The 24,523-nt window shown below is 34.9% G+C and overlaps 1 protein-coding gene across 7 annotated transcripts in view; it reads left to right on the forward strand.

Moving 5' to 3' along the window:
• Positions 1-23,607, forward strand: part of f (espin protein forked) — a 415,448-nt gene extending 391,841 nt beyond the window's left edge. For all 7 annotated transcript variants that reach the window (XM_069828470.1, XM_069828467.1, XM_069828468.1 and 4 more), the window contains 3 exons: positions 12,539-12,714; positions 16,118-16,308; positions 19,075-23,607. In XM_069828470.1, the coding sequence (XP_069684571.1) occupies positions 12,539-12,714; positions 16,118-16,308; positions 19,075-19,342 (635 nt within the window). In that variant the 3' untranslated portion in view covers positions 19,343-23,607. The remainder of the gene's footprint in view (positions 1-12,538; positions 12,715-16,117; positions 16,309-19,074) is intronic.
• The last annotated feature ends 916 nt before the right edge of the window (positions 23,608-24,523 follow it).

A 24,523-nucleotide genomic window follows, 5' to 3' on the forward strand; every position in this document is an offset into this window, starting at 1 on the left:
GGCACAATAAGCCTCAGGCCGCGGTGCCGAAACTAGTAAAAAAAAAGTACATTAGCTAGGATACAAAATTTACATTGTTGTATAGTAGACATTTTGTCTTAAAATTTTCACTGTAGACCTTATTATAAATTAGACATTTCATATGCAGACTTATTTCCTCTAGACATTTATTTTTTATAGACCTCATTTCAAGTAGACTTATTTCTCGGTAGTCTTAATAACAGTTAGACCCAGTGCTGTCATGGTAATTTTTCTCTTGGCCATACGTCCCATCCCTTGTTTCCTCCCATGCAATATATTTTATTCTCCTCTCTCACTCTCTCCGACTGTCATTTAATGATTTTTTTTAATATTAAAGAAGAAGTAAAGACATTGTTTTGCTTTACATTCTAATTGTAAAACAAGCTTGATTTAAAGAATACACCATGTAGCCCTACCGTAGATGCACACTTGTCTCAATGAATCTTGGAGTGTGTATTTGCAGCACTTCTTGTTTTTCAATCATTATTTTATATAATTCTGGATTCCAGTGCTGCAGAGGTGGACAATTTTTGTTTATGAACAGCAAATAAAATACATTAGGAATAGCAAGAGATGGTCTAAGGTCTGTACAGATCTCCGCGTACAAAACTTAGGCATCCATACCCGTATGGCTCCGTACAGGCAAAATTTTCTTTTCCCCATACGATTAATTAAAAAAGTCATAGGTTCCCATACGATGTATGGCCCCGTATGGCCTCCTGAGAGCACTGATTAGACCTACTGTCCGTAGACCTAATGTCTGAAGAGCGAAAAATGTATAACAATTTCATTAAAATTAGTATAGATAGAAGTTTTCATCGTATTCACAATATGTAGGCTAATTAAATGTACACCAAATAAAATAAATTGTTCGGGATATATGATAATTTTACATGAAGGTAATTAAATTCACATTTTATTTATCTTATTAACGGTATACCATACTGGCTTATTTTCCAGGTTTCGTATGCGCACCCGACTCATACCGGCCCACTTTAAAGCACTGTTACAATTAATCTAAGATATCAACTGTTTTGCGAATCGGTTTGACTGTTATACATTGTTAAAATTAATAGGCCCATATCGTTAATAAATATATTGAGCATAAAATTGACAGATTTCGGAGAATTTGTAGGATCATCAGACGAATATTGATAAATACAACTCGCACAGATAGGCCTAATGAAGTTCTATAGAGTGAGGCGGTTCCAACTTTGCAATATGGCTCGGAGTGTTGGACTCTAACATAATAATATTATCTCCAAGGATCGAAATAACAGAGATGAGATTTTGCGAACTGTGGCTAGAAAGCGTCTACAAATTGTAATTTCCAATACCAGATAAGAGCCAAACTAAAAATATTTAAGCTTGTTGAGAGAATGCTGGACTATCAACGGTAGTACCATGAAGATGTCCTTCGGACGGCGAAGGCTAGAGCATCACGAGTTGTATTGAATTATAACTAGAGAACGGAATCTTAGTCCCTAATCTTTGAAGTTAAGTGAGTATGGAGTTTGTGCAATGAGCCAATGCAACGACTTGAAGAGTATTGGCGCGTGGTGCTGTACGATGAAAACAGACGACAGCCCAGTCAAGGAAAGCAAAAACACAATAATCATTTCAAGAGTAGGGCTATGTTGTGTATCACAAAAATAAATAGATAAATAAATAAAAATAATAAAAATAAACATAATCCTTACTGTAAACTTTTAACTTAACATGTTAGTGTTTCACAGGCACTACACTTAATGAAATGTTTAAGCCTACATTACAGTAATTTTTGCTGTAAAATTTAACTTAAAATACCGGTACTACTGTAACATAGGCACTAACCTTATATAAAAGTACAAGTGTACTTTTCATTTTTTTGAGTAGGTACTTGTTCTCACCTTTGTGGAAAGGAATGTTGGCATGCACACACAGATCTCTGCAAAATTCGTCCGCTGGCAATGAATTACAAATTGAAAGCAGATTGTCAGACTCACTTCTTTCTATGAATTTAAAATATTTTATTTTTTTTTTTAATTGCAGTGCTCTGTAAATACCATAGAACAGATTATGTCAGTCTTACATAAATTACACACATTTATGTCACGACTTTCACATGCATACTATCTTTCGAATTTCTCTACCCACTTCTGTAATTTCGCACTTGTTTTAGACATCTTAATTTTAATTAGTAGTGCACAATATCATAAACGTTGCTAAACTTACGTATACTGTACTTGTTTAGGAGTAAGGAACCTGTTGCAGAGTGACCTTGTAGTGCGTGTTATTTGTTGTGTGTGTGAGCAGAGTCTGTATATACTGAAGAGCACGTGCCGTATTGTATACCCCGTGCACACTTATTCTAATTCCAATGTTACGGGACTAATAAAACGGGCTGTAATTGTAACCCACACGGTCATCGCATTTGTTGACGTTCAGAAATGCATTGGCGAGATCAATTTAGATGCAGTTGAAGCCGGAAAGGACCATAAAACCAAATCGTTGTTGTTATTGATTATGATGGTAGAGTTGTCAATTATTTCTTGTGAAAAGGTAGACCAGGATATCGACACGTAGATAATCGATGTACTTTTACAAGCAGGATTAACAACAATTATAACTGTACAGTACTATAATTTACAACATGAAGAGGGCATTTTATTAATAATTATTTTAATGTCTAATACATCTCTGCGATCAAGTAAACATTTAAGCCTATGACTACATGTGATGTAAAAAGTTTTACATGTTTAGTAGCCCTATACCGGTATTTAAGATTTTAATAAGTCGGGTATTATTTTTAACTAATGATTTATTTAATTTTTAAAATTCTAATCTCTTCATAAGCTGCAAAACTGGTAAAACATGCCTGTTACAATAATTATAAATTATATAATAAAGGTTGTTACAATAATTATAAATTATATAATAAAGATTCTTAATATCAGACTCAATCAACGAGAGAGAAAGGAGGAAATGTAAGTTGAAGAGATACACGAGTTCGCGTCCTTGGGACTCATCTTAACATTTATGTGAGCTCCTAGCCTAAAGGTTATTTGTCACTTCGTTCGTACTGTCCCACCAGATTCTTAACACAAAACATTTATAATTCTAGTACCTAGTAGTAATAATAGGCTTAACAGTAATAATAATAATAATAATAATCATAATCATAATAATAATAATAATAATAATAATAATAATAATAATAATAATAATAATAATAATAATAATAATAATCAATAGCAGTCTTGGATTAGGCCTCCCGGCCTGTTCCGCTTCCAGAAGAAAGTTGATCTTTGCATCTCTTCCTTGGTCTTCCGATGTCTCTTTTCCATGAGGTGTGTAGTCCAATAGTCTCTTGGGTAACCTATTGTTGGGAATTCTTAATACATGTTCATATCAGTTGTTGCGGTAAGATTCTGTAGTATCCGTAATGGCGGTGATATTCAATTCTGTTCGGATGTCAGGGTTCCTTTTATGGTCGTAAAGAGTATATCCTGCAAGAGGTCTTAGCAATCGCATTTCAGCAGATTCTATTCTTCGAAGTTGTCTTTTATAATAATAATAATAATAATAATAATAATAATAATAATAATAATAATAATACATCGAATTATGATTTGTAGACCTGTTTCGTATCAGCCTGGTCTTCTATGTTCTCTTGTTCTGCAGGACATAATTACCTTTTGAATTCTCGTGTTGTCCATTCTGGGTACAATCTATTCCATTAATGCCGTCACGTTTTGAAGTTATGTTTACATGCAGTACTTCATCCCCTCCCACTGATATGCTAGTAAGTATGTATGCAAGACATAGTGCCATTCCTAGGAGCAGTGGCGTGTCCCTGGACTTCCGAAATGTTGGCATACTTTCTAATTTGCGCAGCTGCTACTCTAGCATGAACACCACTGAAAACAGGAATATACAATATAAGCGAGTCAAGACACACTTGCACGGTAGGAGTGGGGTTGGAAGACGTAGTTTCGTTGCGAGTACGACTAAAGAACAGGACGGCATTAATAGAATCCATTGTACTGTACATGGTGCTTATAATGAATTGTTAATTTTGTCTTCAGCTGATTCAATATTTAATTCTGCTAAAATGTCTTCATTTCTTTTTAAGTTTAACAAGTTTATCCTGCTGTTCTTGTAAGAGATTCTATTTCAATGCTTCACAATATTTTTGTAGCTGTTTTGGGTCTAAATTTCGTTTCAAGTGTATAAGGACTAGGGTATTATTATTATTATTATTATTATTATTATTATTATTATTATTATTATTATTATTATTATTATTATTATTATTCCTACACACGATGTAATGAATGCAAAGAAAACCCGGGGACTATGAGACATGGTAAATCGCAATAAAATAAAAGGTCAAATACGAGAGAGATGACATCTCTATAATCTCGTAGATCATGATTTCATTATGTGTTCTTTTCCACAACAATAACCTTAAACTGTGAAAAATGCCTCTATATTATATCGCTGCCTTATACTGTAATTATTTAAGAGTAGACAGTCACGAGGAAGTGGAGGTGAACAAGCTTTTTCCTCAATGTCTACTACTATAAATCTCTCTCGGGCAGTTCTGTTACTGTTTATACCACTGCACTTTAAGTAGAACTCATAAAATTAAATTATGTCATCAGCAGACACAGAGTTTAAATTCGATGAAAGAAAGTTTATGAATAAATCATTTGACTTCACATAACTTTGACATTCCAAGTTGTTGAATACAGCAGTACTAAAAGACGGCATTCGTCATAATTTCAACTCTTTACGATTGAGATTATTTTTTTCCTGATTCTTGTTCAGAAATTATTCTTATTGGAATTTTTTTCTCCCATGGTTGTCGAGGAAAAAGTATTACTTTATTGTCTTTCTAATGGCTGCAAGCATCTTGAACCACAACGATTTTCCACTCTGTTACGTTAATAAGAGATAGAAGAAGCGATAGAACCGCCATTCCTGCAAATTATCACATTCTCTTGAACGATAATGATTAGTGGATTGCCTATTTCGCGTTTCAAACCCCATCTTACCGTGATGAAGGTAAGTCGAATTGAGATAGATGCAATTCTTTTGTGACTGAAAATAGTGCTTTTGTGTTGAATGTCTAGTAAACAATGATTTTATAAATTTATTGAACCTACCTCAATTCTGTATTGTTAATTTAGGCATTTCTGTTAACCCACCCCCTGTGGTGCACTCTGGAATGTCTCTGATGAACTAAATGGTCTACACTTCTCGACACTAACGACATCTATGAACCACGCTCGTAGAATTGGCACAAATTTATTTATTCATTTATTTATTTATTTATTTATTTATTTATTTATTTATTTATTTATTTATTTATTTATTATTTTGCTAATAATTGTAACATAAAGTATAATATATACAGAAAAACTTTAGCTCGTTCCTGAAAGAGTAGAACTCGTGCTCAGGGGCGGATTCCTGAATTGAAATTAATAATTATACAATACAATTTGTCTTATGTCTACTGTGCAATTATAGTGCAGTATATAAATTTAAATTTACAATTTTTCAATTTTTATAAAATCCATACATAACTTTTTAAATTTAATACTAGAACTATTAGAACTGACAAGATTAGGATATTTAAATATAAATTTGTTATATATTCTTGGGCCTAAATTACTACTATGATTAAATACTGTAACAGCAGCAAGTTAAGGGCCCTGTCATTGCACAAAAAAGATAATCTTATAGTAGGCTAAATATTGAGTAAAAACATGTGTTTGATTAGGAGATAAATATATCTTATTTGGGAAGTAGGACCTAAGAATTCTTGACTACCTTGTCCATGTCTAATTTCTGATTAGATAAAATATTGTGATTCTGCAATATAGAGAGTGTTCTATTTATCTTGCTCACCCAAGATAAGTTTTTCCTTGGGTGCCAAATGAGAAATTGTTTCAAATAAAAGTTGTTTAAGTACAATGTGACTATATCTTTCTTGTAACCTTGTTCATTAGGGAGATAGGAGTAAGACTTCGTTTCAAATGCCACCATGTAAATGTTATTAATTGTATCACTTCACCTCTTCAAAAGTGTATCACAATGTACCGCCATTTTAATAAACAAAACATTAAGGGGTGCAAGAGAATATGAAACTCATAGCGTACGTACTTATTGCAAATTCGAAGTAAAATGGCACTTTGTTAAGCCTACTCCTAATAAAACAGAACATTTACATGTCCTGCTCAAAGTGATGACCATTAGAATTAATGCATAAGCCCAATCTTCAAACGAATGGCGCTCTAAATTGTTATAGTGTTTCCTGCTAAATGGATGTACGTATTGTACCTACAAGCACTAATAATACGTTGCTGCATATCCTCTGGTATTAGAATATTTCGATAGACAGCGTCCTTGACTTCTCTCCAAGGAAAGAGTGTAGAAGCGTAAGGGCTAGAGAACGAGCAGGCCAACTAACTGGTCCACCACGCCATTCCACCAACTAGGATATTTTCGATCCAGAACACGACGGGCTCTTAAGGCTAAGTTATGTACTGGGCATCCATCATGCTGGTACCATAGAACTATCTTATTCCTTAAAGGCGTGGTCTCCAAAATAAAAGGAAAAATAGTTAAGAATTTGTCATATCATCTGCCATTTAGAGTACCATCTATAAAGTAAGGCCCAATAATAGGCCTACTTTTGAAGTGTGAGAAGCACATAACAAATTGCATGACGTCATTAAGATGCAGTATAAACAAAGCATATTGTGGTTTCATCATTAGTAGTGAAATGTTGATCATGAATACAATTTTTAGGCCTACAAGATAATTTTTTTGCTAAGTATCGTGAAAGTCCGACGTCGAAGCGTCAAAGTCTTGCTGATAATGTTGTATTTGCGGTATATCGGTCCGAACCCGGCCTATATCTTGCTTGTATGTAGTTCACTCCGGTTTGTTCCCATCGTTCTTTACACCGTTGCACCGTTAGTACTGTCGTATTCACCCGTATTGCACATCCACGCGAATAACTGTAATGTGCGCGACTCACTGCTGTATGTGAAAGTGACCTCCGCTCTGGAGCGTGACGCTGCGTCACGCACCTACAATTTTGGGGAAATTTGCAAAACTGCGAGTGCTCAGCTTTCTTATTGTTTTTCAGAGTTTACGGGTTCGACCCCTTCTCCATACTTTCACGTTCACAGGGAGTAATTTCACCGTGCATTCACGCCCATTTTGCTTACTTTCCTGTGTGAGGAGGAAGTCCATAGAAAGTGTCGTGAACATAACTGCATTCCAAGTTGTCGCTCGGACTTACCTTTTTTCCACCTGGCATCTCATAATTTTGAAACTGATATTTTGATTCTATTCTATCGAACAAGTAGCCCTTTCTCCTGTCGTCCTCGATGGTCAAATGATTATTACCAAGCTTGTCGCTAGATTCATGGGTCGCGAGTTCAAATCTGACCGAAGACTGTTTTTTAGATTTAGAAGGAAGACATAACATCTGTAATGGCTTTCCTGTCCATTATTGGGAGCGTTCGACACACAATAATTATTATTGGCCAGTCACTTCACTTTCTGTCAAGTTACCCTGCTCTGCATACAAAATTTTCTGCAAGACGTCTGATCAGACCGCAGAGACCTCTACTGACAATATAAGAAATAAACTAGGAAATACAAGGACGTATACAATGAACCAACAGGCTGCACGTCATCCGCGATTGGATAGTAGACAAAACTTCAAAAACAATCGATTTCTTATTCTTTTAATATTCTGCTGTTGTCTATCGTTAACGAACAATCATGTAAGTAAGCATTATCAGCTATGTCTCCGATCGCCCACCAATGAGTCAATAGCCTATTCAATTCCGATACATTGCAACCTATTGGTTTATTGCATCATCCTTCGAGATTTGCAACGTATGGGACGCTGTCCTTCAGAGAAATATGCAGTCCCGATCTGAAGTCTGATTAGTGTAATATGTAACTATACAGCGATGTATGCAATGGAGGGAGAAAGGAACTGGCCACCCTACCCCCATTATTTCCTGACTTAGTTGTCTCATAAGTGGTGCCTTATGGTGTTATTTATGAGGTTCAGACCTGTCTTCGGACAGTTGACTAAATAACGAAAATCAAAACGGTGACCTTCAGAGACTTGCTAGCATGTATGTTGTCATCATTGTATTTTCAATTGTACGGAAAAGCTGCACCGTATACTTCTCGAACCATTTCCTTAGGTTTTTCATCTAAAGCATTCTTCTCCGCTTACCGATATATACGGTATATAATATCGTTTTAATTTTTTACTTATGGTATGCCATATGGATGACCAATATACCATAATTGATGCAATTTGACAGTTTTGAAGATATAACTATTTTCGTTCGAGATGTACTACTTTATTCCTTATCCTGATTTTAAGCAGATACCTGCATTCTCACTTACCTAATGCTTCAACACACTATAGGAGATATAAGACTTTCGCGGTGTTTGAATTATGAGAAATGATTAGAAGTTGTTTGTTTGTCCATTTCGGGACTATTTTTCGATAATAACATTAAGATTTTTCGGATTGAAATCTGATTTAATCCACCAATAATGAAGTTTATTTCGTTAATGATTATATTGTTCAGTCAACTGTCCGACAGGTCTGAACCCCACAAGTGACACCAACAAGGCATCACTCATGAGGTAACTAGCCAGGAGATAATGGGGTAGGGGCCAATTCCTTTCCCCCTCCATTGCATACATCGCCAACTAGCTACATGTTACACTAATCAGACTTCAGATGTGTAAAAACAGTTGTTCTTCCTCTGACACATATCGTCAAATGAGATGTACTTACTTACTTACTTACTTACGTACTGGCTTTTAAGGAACCCTCAGGTTCATTGCCGCCCTCACTATCCTGAGCAAAATTAATCCATTCTCTAGCATCATATCCCACCTCCCTCAAATCCATTTTAATATTATCTTCCCATCTACGTCTCGGCCTCCCTAAAGGTCTTTTTCCCTCCGGCCTCCCAACTACAAGTGAGATGTACTGCCTGATAATAGAATGTACATATAGCCAGAACCTCCATCAGATTATATGTTGAATAATAATTCATTTTGGTAAAAATCATCCTCAGGAACTTATAGCTTAAGATGTAGGTTAACTGGCCTACTCTGTTGGGCCCGTTATGCTTGGCTGTTCGAAACTACTGGGCCAAGTTTTGTTGTTTTCCTACCAGTTGCTTGAAATAATTAATCATAACGGATAATATAGTGATGGAGAGCTTTCAAAGATTTGAACGATACATTAGGGAAATCAAACCTAAATACAAGGTCGAAAACTTCAAAATTTTCTTGCCAACTTCTGGATATTGTCACCAACGATCCCACGATCCCAGCATTCACTTCATGTGAAAGAACTGGTACCGTACCATTCAGTATTGCAAGCTTGAAATGATTTCGTGGCCGCATAGTACAAGTAGAAAGCATGTGCATGAGATTCAGCCGAGCAATCTGATAGCATCTTGGGCTGTCACCACTTTGCGCGAGTCGTGAAATGCAGCGTCGCATGACGTCACTATGAAGTCCACGCTTGTCATCGTAGGTTTTCATTCTTTTGTTATATAAGTGCTCCAGCTCATCTCCAAAAGATGCTGTGAGATTTACCGTGCATAAAGCGGCTGTGAAGCGAGTCATGTAAGATTAAGTACTTTTGAGACTTCCTTATGATAAATGAGGCAATTCAACGATTGTTCAAGAAATTTATTTCAATATTGTTTTTCTTTTGTTAACATTCATTGACACTATAATACTTAAACTATGATTAATTAATATAATCTTATACATTACTTTTCCCTCCCTCGGATATTTCAAGGACATCTGACTGCAAATAGCATATACCAGGAACTGAGAACCAAACTCAGATTTCTAAATGAAGAACAAACTAGTAGTTTTTGTCAGTATGAATAATCCAGGCCAGCAATATGAAGCCAATATCATAGGCTGTATAATGACGTAGGTTATTAATATAAATAGACAAAACTATTGCACCAAAAAATCGGTCATATGCCCAACACAGCCCCACGGAACATCTCAAAATAACTGCCTCCTGTCCAGTAGCGGCTGGTGGTCAAAATAATGAGTGTGCTACAATCTCTATGTCGGCCTACTGTATACACTTATATGTATTTATCTTAATTTGAGACTCGCCTAGTGACGAAATATGAAGTCCATACGACGTTCCTTCCTACTGAAGAACCTGTCAATTACCCTGGAGTTAAACCCCTCCATCTTGGACATCATACTCTTTTCTATTGACAGTATTGCAAGAGCAGTGAGGCGATCCTGGGACATAGTGTTCCTTAAAAACGTTTTTATGCGTTTAAAGAAAGAAAAACATCTTTCTGGCTCAGCCGTGGTCATTGGCGTTGTAATCAAAATATTTAACAACTTCGTTACTTCACAGAATGGATCCTGTGAATTGTTGGAGGCTATGTTATGTATTGTAACAATTGAACAGCTCCATCTATATTTCGGAAGTCAGGTCTTCCATATAGAACTCCAAGTTGTGTCTTTAACAATCTTTTGTTCAGTACAGCATAGCTGTTGACAGCAACTTCAAGTTCGCGTTCAGGAAAATTATGCGAAAAATTGTCAAAAAAATTTGCTGTTTAACAATTTTGTTGCGTCTAGGTAGGTTAAAGACTGAAACGATAAGTAGTTTCCTGAATTATGCTGTCACATAATTCCTTGGCTTCTATTTTCTAGACTGACTGATTCAGGAGGAACCTCAAAAACCAGCTAGATAGCAGCAGCGGTCGGACACTTGAATTACCAAACACATTGTACATAGTTCCGAGTTCTTCCACAAACAAGCATTCTTTCGTTACGCTTTACTTTTGCAATCTCCAAGCTGTGTTGTGCTGAAGCTGACTACAGCACTTCCCCGCGTAAAAATAGCCAATCAGAGCAGTGATTTCAGCTTCGCACATGCGCATTAGTTGTCTACATTCATGTAGAGCTTTGAGTAGCACAACGAACCCCATGAGGCACCACAGAGCGAAAAGCGAAGACTAAACACACTATAACGCGTCATGAACATAACTACGGGAAATTGTCAAATGGCAGATCAAATACTATGGTATTGCAAATACATTATTTGAGCAAACATCATTGTGCTGTAGCACTGTAGCACATAAGGACGGGCCGCCCCTGCTCCTATCACCGATTTAATCTACTTACCAAATCATAATGCCAACAAAACAGAAAATGCAAAAGTAACGGAAGTGCATTCACTGCTCTTTCGAGCACAAAAACATGTATATATAAGCTTGAGTATGTGATTATCGGTAATGTCTTTCCAGACATAATGACAACTGGACTTGTTAAGAGAAACTTAAATAGATAGAACAGAAAATATTCTGTGTTGAAAGTGTAAAAAAAATTAAAACAGAAAATATCTAACATATAATATCAGCATATCAGACAATGATTCAAATTGATTATAAATTGAGCCATGACGATGTAACCAATGTATTTTTTCAAACATCGATCTTAAATGTTTACTGTTACCAGTAACAGAAAATTTACCTTAATATCATTGTAAGTCCTGCAGAATATTAGATAATGACCCAATAAGTAAGTAGGCCTACTGGGTTAGAAAATCATCGTCAGCTGGAATGTTGGGCAGAACAAGTACGTTATTACATTTCTGGACAACAACAATATGAATGTGTTCCTCATAGAGGTTAGCCCCAAATGCAGTAAATTTAAGCTGTGTCTACAGAGCATACATTTTATTTCATGCATGTAGAGTGAACACAGCAGTGCACAGAGCAGCAGAGGGGGATGATAAAATGTATGCAGTGTAGTACACAACCAGCGTATCTACTGTAAATAATCGCTAATTAAAAAATTAAACAAGTGGGAAAGATAATTTATATACATATCTTGTAAATAGTGATATCAACAACATGTAGTCCATTGCTATGGAGTAATGATTAGCATGTCTGATTTTGAAACGAGCAAACCACGTGTTCAAATCCCGGTCGGGACACATTACCTGGTTCAGATTTTTTCTAGTGTTTTCCCTCAACTCATTAAAAGCAAATGCTGGGTAACTTTCGACACTGGATCCTGGACTCATTTTGGTGGCATTATCATCTTCATTTCACTAAGAAGCTAGATAACTATCGCAGTTGATAAAGCGTCGTAAAATAAACCAATTAAAGAAAAAAACAATACAAGTAATTTCTTGTATCCTTCAAGAAGCACTTATGTGTTTGACGATCAGCATCAACATACACATATTACTGCAAGGCAGTATGACTTTTGGCGCTAGTCAACAAGCATTTTTGGTTAAATTAATAATGATGATGATGATGATGATGATGATAATAATAATAATAATAATAATAATAATAATAATAATAATAATAATAATACAAAATAGCTATTTCCATCAGAATTGTGATTGACTACAATTATTTTCTGTTTTGAAAAAATAAAGCATGCTGTAATGGTATTGCTCATCTTGCAGGTGATCAGCCATTCATGATACAGAAGGAGGATCTGATCGCGGAGCTCAAGTTGTCCAAGGACATCACTGGCATCAAGAAACTTAAGGTGGAGCGTGCCAAGGTGGAAGAGCAGCAGGAGAAGGAGATGTTCACTGAGATCACTCGTCAACTTACCGCCAACAGCTTTGTTGAGAAGGTGAGCTACAAAAAATAGCTGTGCATATGTATAGTTGAATATGAAAGAATAATGGAAGATTATGTAATGAAAGATTAGATGTTAATAAAATCTAAGTTAAACCTGAAAAAAATTAACAACGAGAAGTTTAAAATTTATTAGTTGATTCTTTCTCTTCAGGATAACATTTTTATAACTAATTATTGAACGAGACTGGTTTATTCAGTTCGATATGGTACCGTATTGCAAAGAATTTCATGAATATCAGTTAATTCAGTAATAAAAAAATTGTTGTTATATATTGACTAATATTGTGAGAGGATGAATTGGAAAAGTATTGGGTTCATCAATGGGACTGATGAATTGCATACTTTAGAAATAAGAATATTTTATTTTTATTACGACTATGTATGAATATACTGAAAAAAAAAATACTAATCTGCAGCTTTCTTGTAAAAGAAGCATACATAATTTTGGTTGGAAATTTTAAGACGTAAGTCAGTGTCTGTGGAGTGGAAAGACAGTGATATATTTTTTATTTTATTGGGTTATTTTACGATGCTGTATCAACTTCTAGGTTATCTAGCGTCTGAATGATATGAAGGTGATAATGCCGGTGAAATGAGTCCGGGGTCCAGCACCGAAAGTTACCCAGCATTTGCTCGTATTAGGTTGAGGGAAAACCCCGGAAAAAACCTCAACCAGGTAACTTGCCCCGACCGGGATTCGAACCCGGGCCACCTGGTTTCGCAGCCAGATGCGCTGACCGTTACTCCACAGGTGTGGACGACAGTGATATAAGCAGTGTAGTTTATTAATGAATAGTTTTGTGACAAACATTAAGTGATGTATTTTATATTACTCCTTCTTCTTATTTAGTCATTGATTCTTAAAATACAGGTTACGTCATCATCAGCATCATCATCATCATCATCATCGTCAACAACAACAACCACCACCAGGATTAGCCTCGTGGTCTTTTTCAACCAAGACAAAAATCTTTCCGTCTTTTCTTTACAGTTCAGATCTAGCTGAAGGTCTTTTGTTTTCCTTTTGAATATTCTATTTGTTTTCCAGTTTTTACAGGTATGTATCAATATATATGGGAAATGTCTGTTATTATTCACCGGGTTGGTACTCATCCAAACGTTAATTCATGCTCACCCTTTTATTCCCTGTTCCATTCAGATATTGTAAGTGTAGCATAAACTTGTTTCACACTTCCAGTTCAATTCATTCGTTATTTTAATTGTTGTTACATTTAGCTCCTAACTTTTCCTTGGGAATACTTTGCAGTCTTTCTTACTATGCACAAAGCAACAGCATTCAAGTTTTTATTTGTTAATTTTTCATTAAATTTTATCTTCTTTTATTTGCTTTTTCTTTCCTTCTAAGTGGCGTGCAAAGTGCAAATGAAAAATTAATTGTATTTTACTCTATACTGATATTTAATATTGAAAATATTTGCTTTGACTGGTAATAATCTATTCCCATAACAGGTTCAATGATGTGGATCACAAGAAAGGAGGATTGTCCACAAAATACCGGTACCCCACTTTCTAAACTAAAGATGATAGTGCTGCCACTGACCGTAAACATCATAGGAAAGAGAAAAAGATCTTATCATACGTTTGTTAGAGGTAGTTAATAATTTTGGCTTAACAAGTTCCCTTGTAAAAGTCTGTATACTGCCAAGCGAAAACTGTTCTTTTCTTCAGGAAATGAGCCAGCCTTAACACATTGTGCCTCTAAGTTGATCATACTTTCTTTTGTATGAACATTTCACATCGGTTTCTTGGTTTGTAAAGCAACTTTTTCTTTGATAGATTGCCCTTTTACATACATTGTACGTAATTGAACCATCTTTATTTATTTTTTCTATCCTATCAACTATATTGTTTGTTTATTTGTAAGTTTTATCGTATTTCATTTCTTATTCTATCTTCCCTCATAATTCCCTCTACAGACATCAAATATCTCATCTCTCCTGCCTGTAGTTTCCTTTGATTCCTGTTTTTTTATTATCACATTTTCGCTACCATATACTGTAAATATCCAGGAATAGTCATAGTTTTGTATAATTGAATCCGTTGGAGCTAAAAAGAATTAAGTCAAAATATGAAGTTTTGGGTTATGCAACAATTTGAACAACTGATGTCGTGTGCATTGAACGGTGGAATCCGTTTTGAGATGCATGAGCAACAGCCACAAGAGGTGTGTCGTGAAAAACAAGTCATATATGAGCCTTGTTGTCAGCATCTTGGAGCACAATACCACATTACACATTGGACAGTTTTTGGGCTCATGTTCGGTGCCCGTGGCACGATCCCACGTGAAACTTTAAATCAACTTAAACAATATAAAATTTCTGATGCAACGATTGATGCCATAGGATCTCACGTGTTAAAATCATCCTTAGCTATAATTAGTAATCATTTGTACCCAACAAAATTTTTATTGTAAATGATTTCCTACGTTTTCTTATCTTAATGTTTTTTTCTTTTTCTTTCCAAATGTCACAAAATTGTTTTGTTTACTTATTATTCTTTATGAATTGATTAGTAGGCCGATCTATCGAACCCTTATTTAGGGCGGCTTTTGTTTAAACAAATTTCATTTGTCTTCTATAACATAAAAATATAATATTTGTGTTATTAGTGGAATATTTTTGCTTCTCCTAAAAAGTTGTCAAAAGTGACTGAATTCCTTTTAGCTCCGACCGATTCAATTTTATTATTGTTTCTTTCCTTATATTTTTCAGAGTTCTGTTTAAAGTTCTACAAAAATAATTAAATTTACCTCGCTTTCTCCAAATATCAGATTTTGTAACCTTGCAAATTGAATATTATTTACTTCTTCTATTGCTCCATTTCCAAATATAATCTTTATTCCAATGGGTGAAGTCTCTTTAAAAGCCATTGATTTGGTTTTGTCAATGATAATTGTAAATGATATGTTTTTTTCAATTTTCTGTAGGTTCTTCTTAGGAAGCTTTTGTATATACATCTTGATTACATAACTTTTAACACTATATCACATTGGAATTTGTATTATTTAGCTTTCGCGTGTTAACCAGGTACTATAATATTTAACACGTGAAAGCTAAATAATATATATTCCGAAGCTTTTTTTAAGTTTATTTTCTTGGTCTGAAATAATTATTTGGTTGTCAGCACACTTAAGTGTTAAGATAAAATTATGTTTGTTAAAATTATTGTCTATATTTAAAATTTGCAAATGTTGCTTCCACGAAAGGGTGTTATTTTCCAAGTACATAATATTAAACAAACAAGAGACTGTTACTAACGCAAAATTTGCAGTGAGTCTTCACTATTAATGAGCCAACCAATATAAAAAGGTTTGGCCTCGAATCTGACTAGGTACTTCATGTCGCTGTACCTCATTGTTTAATTTATGTGTACAGATACCAGAGAAAGACGCCACCGGGAACCCAATCCCAGCATGGAAGCGACAGATGATGGCAAAGAAGGCTGCCGAACGGGCACGCAAAGAACTGGAGGAACAAATGCTGAAGGAAGCAGAAGAGAAGCGCCTGCAGTCTATCCCTCCCTGGAAGAGACAATTGCTCGCCAAGAAAGAGGATGACAGCAGGAAGTGAGTTAGCAGATGTACAAACTGCTCAGTGGTGCCAACACTTACAATGAGTGTTGTTGCACAACACTGGCAACCCTTGTAATCCATGTTGTATACAAAGTCTTGGGCATTTTCGATGTTAATGTCAACAGACATTGCTGCAACGAACTGTAGTGAAGGTTGTGCAGGTCCTCCAACCTCATATCATATTTATTATTTGTTAATTTATGTATAAGAAGTATGGCAAATAAAGAGACACTTTAGCTACTACAATGTTTCCTTTCTGAACCAGGCCCTCACCACTTGTTCGGTCGTGCTAGGAGGTTTCTTAGACTTGTTTGTAATTCTGCAATGAACCATGAATCAGTTGTGAAGTTTGATGAAAATATCTAAGATAATTCAAGGATTCAGTCAGTAAGCCAACCCAAAGTCAGAATGCAGAACTTCGAACTTTATGTAACTATTAAAATGCTGATACTGTCTTATTATTATTAGTAAGTTATAAAATTTTTCACATCAGAATCTTTTTTGAGTGATGAACAAGAAGCTATTAAAATAATTATAAAAGACCCACGAAACTTATATCTTATTACTCTGCAGGTGTGACAATCTTAATTAAACTGTAAAATCTATATAGCTATGTGAAATAGCTCATTTCCTTGGTAAATCCCTCCTTTAACGTTTAGAGCTAGATATATCACAGTAACAGATGGTAGAGGAATTTGGGATGCATTTTATCTCTTTGGCAATTAATTGGTCATGAACCAAAGAATTAATTTTCACCAGACACAATTTACCGGTACTATCTCACATGAAGTATGATTTCAAAAATGTAAAAATTGATAATACAAAAGGCTATGTATGATGAAGCAAAACATACAATTTTAATGACTGTCGCGCTGATTTGGATTGTTAAAACCGTTTCATGGACAAAAAGGATGTGTCATCAAGTTTTCGGTACAAATCACTGGTTAATTTCTGAGTAAATAAATATAACTGAAGTGAAATCGATATAACATAATTGTTACTTATTCTCTTGAAAGTTTATTGAGTTCGGTCTTTGTGCAAAATATCCACATTAATTGAATCCTACCGAGTAGTCTATATGACGATCATATAGATGGCATGCGGTGCTTTAATTGTCTATTTTCTGAAGATCAAATCAGTAAACTGTTTACAAATATTGTAGAGAGTTCCTCACTTGAAAGTTACATAGCTCACCCCGTGAAAAGCTCTGTTAACACTTATCTTTATAACATATTTTATTTCGGGGGGGGGGGGATATTTACGTAGTACGAAAATTTCCTTGTGGTGACGAGAAATTTATGAAAACGGCCTGGTCAGATAGTTTTCTTTTTTAAAGTGACTTATTTTTCACTTCGTAAATTAATAATTTCAATCAGAAAAAAAGCTAGAAACTTTGAAACTATTAAATTAAAAGTCTAGCATTACACAGTATGTAGCAGTAGAGAGTATTGTTATACTTCAGTTAGCTAACTTATGATTGTTCAAGAGGTTTAATTCCCAAGTTGGATATTCTACTGGACAAAGTGGCTATAAGGTTATTTTTATCTGATTTGTTCTTATTCCCTATTCTTCCAAATTCATATTTGTTGGATAATTGTAATTATTGTTAATAATGATACAATAATTGCGTATTTTATAGCTACAGAGCTTTTCTATGCAGACCAGTTCTAGATAGCTTTGTTCTGTTAACTTATATTATGGTATTATAGCGATGTACCGAAGTATATATGATATTTCCGTGCAGGAATTCTGCGTTATCATATGATGAAGGATCGATGGAGTGAAGAAAAATTCTCTCCTGCACTGGGATTCGAACCAGGGTTTTTAGCTCTACATGCCAGATTGAATCCTCTCAGTTTAAGCTCCACCTCTCAGATTCCCTTTAGTGGCCAACCCTCATGCACTGTGTCACAGATGTGAGACCGTGGCACGATGTCCAACATACTAATGTGCAGAGGTGCACTCATTACAAGTGACTAAGTGGCCGGGATCCGACGGAATGAGCGCCATCTTAAATCATCCATCGGATCCTGGCCACTTAGTCACTCGGAAAGAGTGCACCTCTGCACATTAGTATGTTGGACATTGTGCCATGGTCTCACATCTGTGACTCAGTGCATGAAGGAAAGTGAGAGGAATCAATCCGGCATCGGAATTGGAATCCGGTGTGGCTTAGTGGATAGAGCATCAGCACATAGAGCTGAAAACCCAGATTCGAATCCCGGTGCCAGAAAGAATTTTTCTCCGCATCACTGATCATTCGTCATATATGACGGTAATTTGGAGCATCTGTCCAGAGAAAATTAAGTGGTAAAGGGTGGAGGAGGACTGGTATGGATAGAGAAGTGTGAACGGACATGCTGGCGTATGACCTTTCGCCTCCCACTAACAGATTTTCTTAGATTGAGCCTGAAGTGGGGCCAGTATGCATAGGAATGCTCTGTATAATTAGCCTACAATCCTCCATATCTAATTTTTATTACAATTTTTTAATTGGAAATCTACTATATAATTTATATTGAATAAATAAAATGTCTTAGAATACCTGAAAACTAATTATGATGTTGAACAACCAATAAAGGTGAAAAAATCATAAAACATATAATACACTAGAAAGATGAAATTAATGGTGTGATTTTTACATTACAGTACCTTTATTATGTTTACTCGAATTAGTAAAAAATGATACTGGTAGTTAAATATAAAACAATTCTATAGCAACTTGTAGCAGTTTCATTAGCATTTTCGGTCTCTTTGCAGGACAAATCTATATACTCCACGAGTAGTGGATGACAAGAAAATGAAACCATCAAAACCAGAGGAAGTGCTAAGGCAGCAGCTACCATCGAATAGTGATTCAGCGCCAATGGCTGAGGAGGGCAACAAAGAGAACAAGACACCAGAGCAGCCAGTCTCAACACCTATGCAGACGACCATGAAAGACAATGACAGTGAGGAGTCTGCACAAATAATCCCCTGGCGTGCGCAGCTGAGGAAGACCAATAGCAAGCTGAGCCTGTTGGAGTGAATGTGATCGTGTATATAGATTGTAATTTAATGTATGATAAGAGGGCAAGGCTGGTGGAGCAGTCACTTCTACGTACCCATATACAACACACATTTTATATTATTATCATGCTGACAGGGAGCTATTTTGTATTCTATTCATAACACAGTTACATTCAATAGTAGAATCATATGGATGCAGTCAGAGTCCTAATTTTCTGTTTATTGAATTCCTGCTCGCCATGTTGAACCTAGCTTCATTACACCAGTGTCATTCCGAGCAGACAGTAAAAGAATGTATAGTACACATTTCGATTATCGTCGATGGTTGATGGTCGTTGATGGTTAGTGAAGTGACAATATTCAAATAAAATCATTTGAAGTAAGTATGTAAATAAACTTCCCCTAAAATAGGGGTTGCCCTGAAGGACAAAGTATACCAAATATACAAGTATTAGTAAATACGTAAAATTTTATGAAAATGTTTTCGTGAGAAATATAATTATTATTATTGTGTTATTAGTTTATTTTATATATGTGATTTCTCAGAAGATAGATTGAATATTTTAGAGCTATCAAAGAAACAGTCTTGGCCAAAGAGGATTCAAGATTTAACTCTTTGCAGAAATTAATAATTTTTTTTGTAATCGTGCCTCTAGCACCCCACTAATAACCCAATAATTTCAATAGTTTGTAACTTATACATATGTAAATAATAAGAAACAGTTGGACCATAAATTTGATTCTTCTCATTGTTGACATCTTTCGGTTGAGTTGTATTCAATTCGAAGTGGATAGTAGTCTATTATATAGTCTTTTGTGTTGTTAAAGGCTAATATATCAACCCGCCGACAGTTCCTGTTTCCGATAGACCATGGATTTCTTCATAGTTGGTATATCCCTTGTCGCGAAGAGTTGAGCTATTGCAGATCTGATTTTGTGATGCCTGGCATTGCGTAATGTCTCACCATGAGAGCAAGATCCAAGAAGGTGGGGGAGAGCTTCTGTCTCGTTGAAGCAGTGGCGACAATGGTTACTGTCCATGGATCTGCCCGGAATAGCGCATATAGCCGCAACATTACCGACCATTACAGCTGCTGACGGATGTTCTACACATGACTTCGAACAAAAATATATTATGCGAAATTGCCCTTTACCACGATCAGATTGTTTAAATTAACAATTAAGTTGGTTATTTATTCAGATTCAGAATTTTTCATGTTTTTAGTAGACTTTTTCCTTGACATACTGTTATTGTAACCGGAGGAATTGTGTATGCACAGGTTATATGCATAATTCGTTGATCTTCCTGGAATTAACCATACCAATAATATTTTATTTAATTTCGAAGAAAGTAACATTCCAGATCTTTTTAATATTTTCACATTTATAGCACTTTAATTTGAAGTCATTTGCGAAAAACTGTAGGCCTACTACATCATCGAGTGAGGTGGCTCAGTGGTGAGACACTGGACTGTATTCGGGAAGTCGCGTGTTCAAATCCCTGGGTTGGATAGTGGTTTCCTCGATTATAAAATAACTAGGGAGGAAAATGCTGGATTGTTTCTTACCTCTACTACAAGGATGCAGACACAGATACTATTCTGCATGGCCTGAGGGTCAACATGTCTCAGATATTGCCATTAGATGACAGCAAAATAGAAATCATATGTATCATTCCCAACAGATAGGCACAATATGACCTCGAAAATAAAGTGACTATAAAAAATAATGCACTTTCACGTACATAACAAGAACATTTACTGACCAGTGATAAGTACAATTCATGTCACATGAATTGTAGTTCACAGGGTCAGGGCCCAGCCATATGACTTAATAAAATAATGAAAAATATAAGGCGAATAATTAGTAATACTTGAGACATGTGAATATTTACTGATGAATATCCTGACAGAAATTGCTACTAAACTTTCGACCATAACAGAATTTAATTGGAGTAAATAATAGTGATGCACTTGGGGAGCTACGATAGGTAGTGAATTCTGGTTGCGAAAGCCAGTTGGCTGGTGTATCATCGTGGTAACCACATGGTACCTCCATTCTGGTTGGATGATCGTCCACCTCTGCTTCGGCATGTGAACATGAGGCCAGCAGCTGGCTGATCGGTCTGGGTCCTTCAAGGGTTGTGGGCCATGGATTATTATTTATAATTTAAATAATAGACGAACAGTTATCAAAACTGACGATAGTCAAAGACGACAATAATCGAAAATGTACTGTACAATGAATTGTTGCTACAGCAAACATTATATAGGTCTATTGGAATGTAAAAATACATGTACAGCTTTATGTAGTGTATTACTTTGAGCGTGGAGAATTATGAACTTCAACGTGTGCTGCGAATGTAATTTCTTGTTGAGATACATGTGGGATTCTCTTGAGTACTTCGCTTCTTAATGTTAACATTGACAGTGATGGAAAAAATATCAATTTCTGAGACAGGTTATAATTGCTTGTATCAGTGACTTTGTTATTTGCTTCAGCATGTATTTCTGTCAAACAGCTAGACATATCATAGTGCGGTACCAGCAATGCAGACATTGAAAAACAGTCTACCAGCATAAATCACTCCACATCGAACACTGTCAACAGTAAACTGTATGTTAAACAAGATTCTACTAGAAGTTTGCTAATAATAGTGACTAACCAACAGAAAAAGCCTATGAAAAATGATATATTAATAAATAATTGTGAAGCAAACAGACATGAAAATTGATACTAAAGTCATATTATGCTTAACCCAACCAATCCACATTGAAAAGAAGTCACATATAGGTGTATGTAATGTAAGATCATTCAACATAAAATTAATTTATGAACTTTCCACGAAGTTACTTTAGAATGTGAAAGTATTAGCAGTTTCTTTAGTTTTCGTAAATCTAAGTTCCCGAGTATAGCAAAATTGGTCGACAAAAGATATAGGGCCTATGTACATTTCGAGTTTACATTAAAAACTTAACCATTGCTAATTGAAACAGTGAAATGTGAATATAAATGTTTTCATAGAAGACTGTTTTTTTTTTTCAATGAAATTTGGATATACACTATAGCAATTTATCAGTGAAATGAGTAACTAAGCACAGCAATGTTACTATTTCTTTCATGGTATGATTGCAATTTAAGAAATATCTAGTATTGCTGGAAAGAAGCACGACATTACAGAAAGTAAATTGTTGTAATGTTCACAAAAATTATGCTGCAAATATTGAATGAAAAGCTTTTTGCAAACTGTGCTGGAAAAGAAGATTGTGAATCAAATTCCAAAGTGCACGACTTGGAAGAAGCTGGAGTCCGGGCTGCACTTGGTACTGGCTATAGTTATTGTAGCCAGTTATTATTTCAGTGACAAACAAGGAAAATATTTCTTTTCAGTTTATTTTCTGAAAAGAAAATAGTTTATGTTTGGGGACAGAAGTTCAATTAACAAATATTTTTCTTTAAAATTTACCACCAAATGGGTGTAAAATGTTGAAGTTGCTCCAGTGAACAAACATCCTTAATTCTAGTGTTAGTTTGTAAACATTTCAGTTGAGGTGTTTTTTTTTTCTTAAAAATTCTGTCCTCTGTTGTACCGTTTCTTATTCCAGTTGATACTTTAGAATAAATGATTCTTATTTATAGGTAGAGCGAGTGTGAGTTTATGTTTCGTGTATTTTCATTAATTTCAACAAATTTAAATATATTCTATTAAAATTTATTTCTGTGCATATTGCGAAATGTGTATTGATCAAATTGATTTTACATTTAATGTAGTTCATATTTCTCCGTGTCCCTATAATAAACATAGTTGTGTTGTGAAAATAGACCATTAGTAATCAGAAAAGTATCGAAACTATAAAATTTATTGAAAGAGATTTGATAATGGTGCTCTTGGAGAATGGTTGATTAGCTGCTTTCAGCACTTGGCTGACTATATTTGTGTAGTCCATTTTCAAGTTACATACCAATAGTTCATGTCAAACTGCATTATATAGGTACCACCTAACTGCAGGATAGTTGAATTTCTAACCATTTACAATTAGAACTATGTGATAGGGCGTGCAAATAGATCTAATCTCTGACTCATAATTAAATGACCAATTTTTTTTATAAACTTTTTGGATTTAATCTGACTAAGATTCTCTTGCATAACTCAACGTGGTATCTTCAGTTCTGCTTCTCATTACAAGAAATTTGTACCGTACTTTGTTACTCTAAATCTATAGCATCTCTGTCCAGAAGTGAGCACATTATCTACAGGCTAACAATACCAATTTTTCTACAGAATGGTCATGTGTAATTATTTCCATCAATAATATTACAAGTGCCTTGCAATAACTCTCTCCCATCTCCTTCTCCTGAACAAAAAAAAAGTTACAGTCTTCAACATGTTTATATATATATATATATATATATATATATATATATATATATATATATTATTTTGAGTTTTTTACAGTTATAGTGTTGAACAAGACATGACTGCAACTTCAGCATGTCAATGGCAGTTTGTTATTTATGTATTTTAAATAATATACTCTAAATTTAACTTAAATTTATGAATTTGTAAGAACATGACAATTTCAGGGCATGTGCTTTATTGCAGTTTGTTTCTTGTTATACTTTCTCTTGCTGAAAGTGACAGATGCTACACAGATTATGTGATGTGAAAATGCTAAATAATTTGTATCTATAAGTTTAGTTTTAGGGAGATAATTTTTTATACAATTATACGATTTTCGATAAATAACCACCCATTGTTGTTGATTTTGTGATTAAGGAAATTACTAAAGTGAAGATAAGTAGTTTGCTGTTACAATTATTGAACAAAAATTGAAATCTGGAACTTTTTCATAACATTTTTACTGCAGAGGTGTAGGTTAAATCTTTATTACACATTAACTCATTATTTATGAAGCAATTACATTTATTTAAAAAGAGTAGGTTCCTGGAACTTATTCATAACATTTTTTACTCCAGAGGTGTAGGTTAAATCTTTATTACACATTAACTCATTATTTATGAAGCAATTACATTTATTTAAAAAGAGTAGGTACCTGGAACTTTTTCATAACATTTTTACTGCAGAGGTGTAGGTTAAATCTTTATTACACATTAACTCATTATTTATGAAGCAATTACATTTATTTAAAAAGAGTAGGTACCTGGAACTTTTTCATAACATTTTTACTGCAGAGGTGTA

The sequence above is a fragment of the Periplaneta americana genome, chromosome 6 (assembly GCF_040183065.1).
Source record: "Periplaneta americana isolate PAMFEO1 chromosome 6, P.americana_PAMFEO1_priV1, whole genome shotgun sequence".
Classification (NCBI taxonomy): domain Eukaryota; kingdom Metazoa; phylum Arthropoda; class Insecta; order Blattodea; family Blattidae; genus Periplaneta; species Periplaneta americana.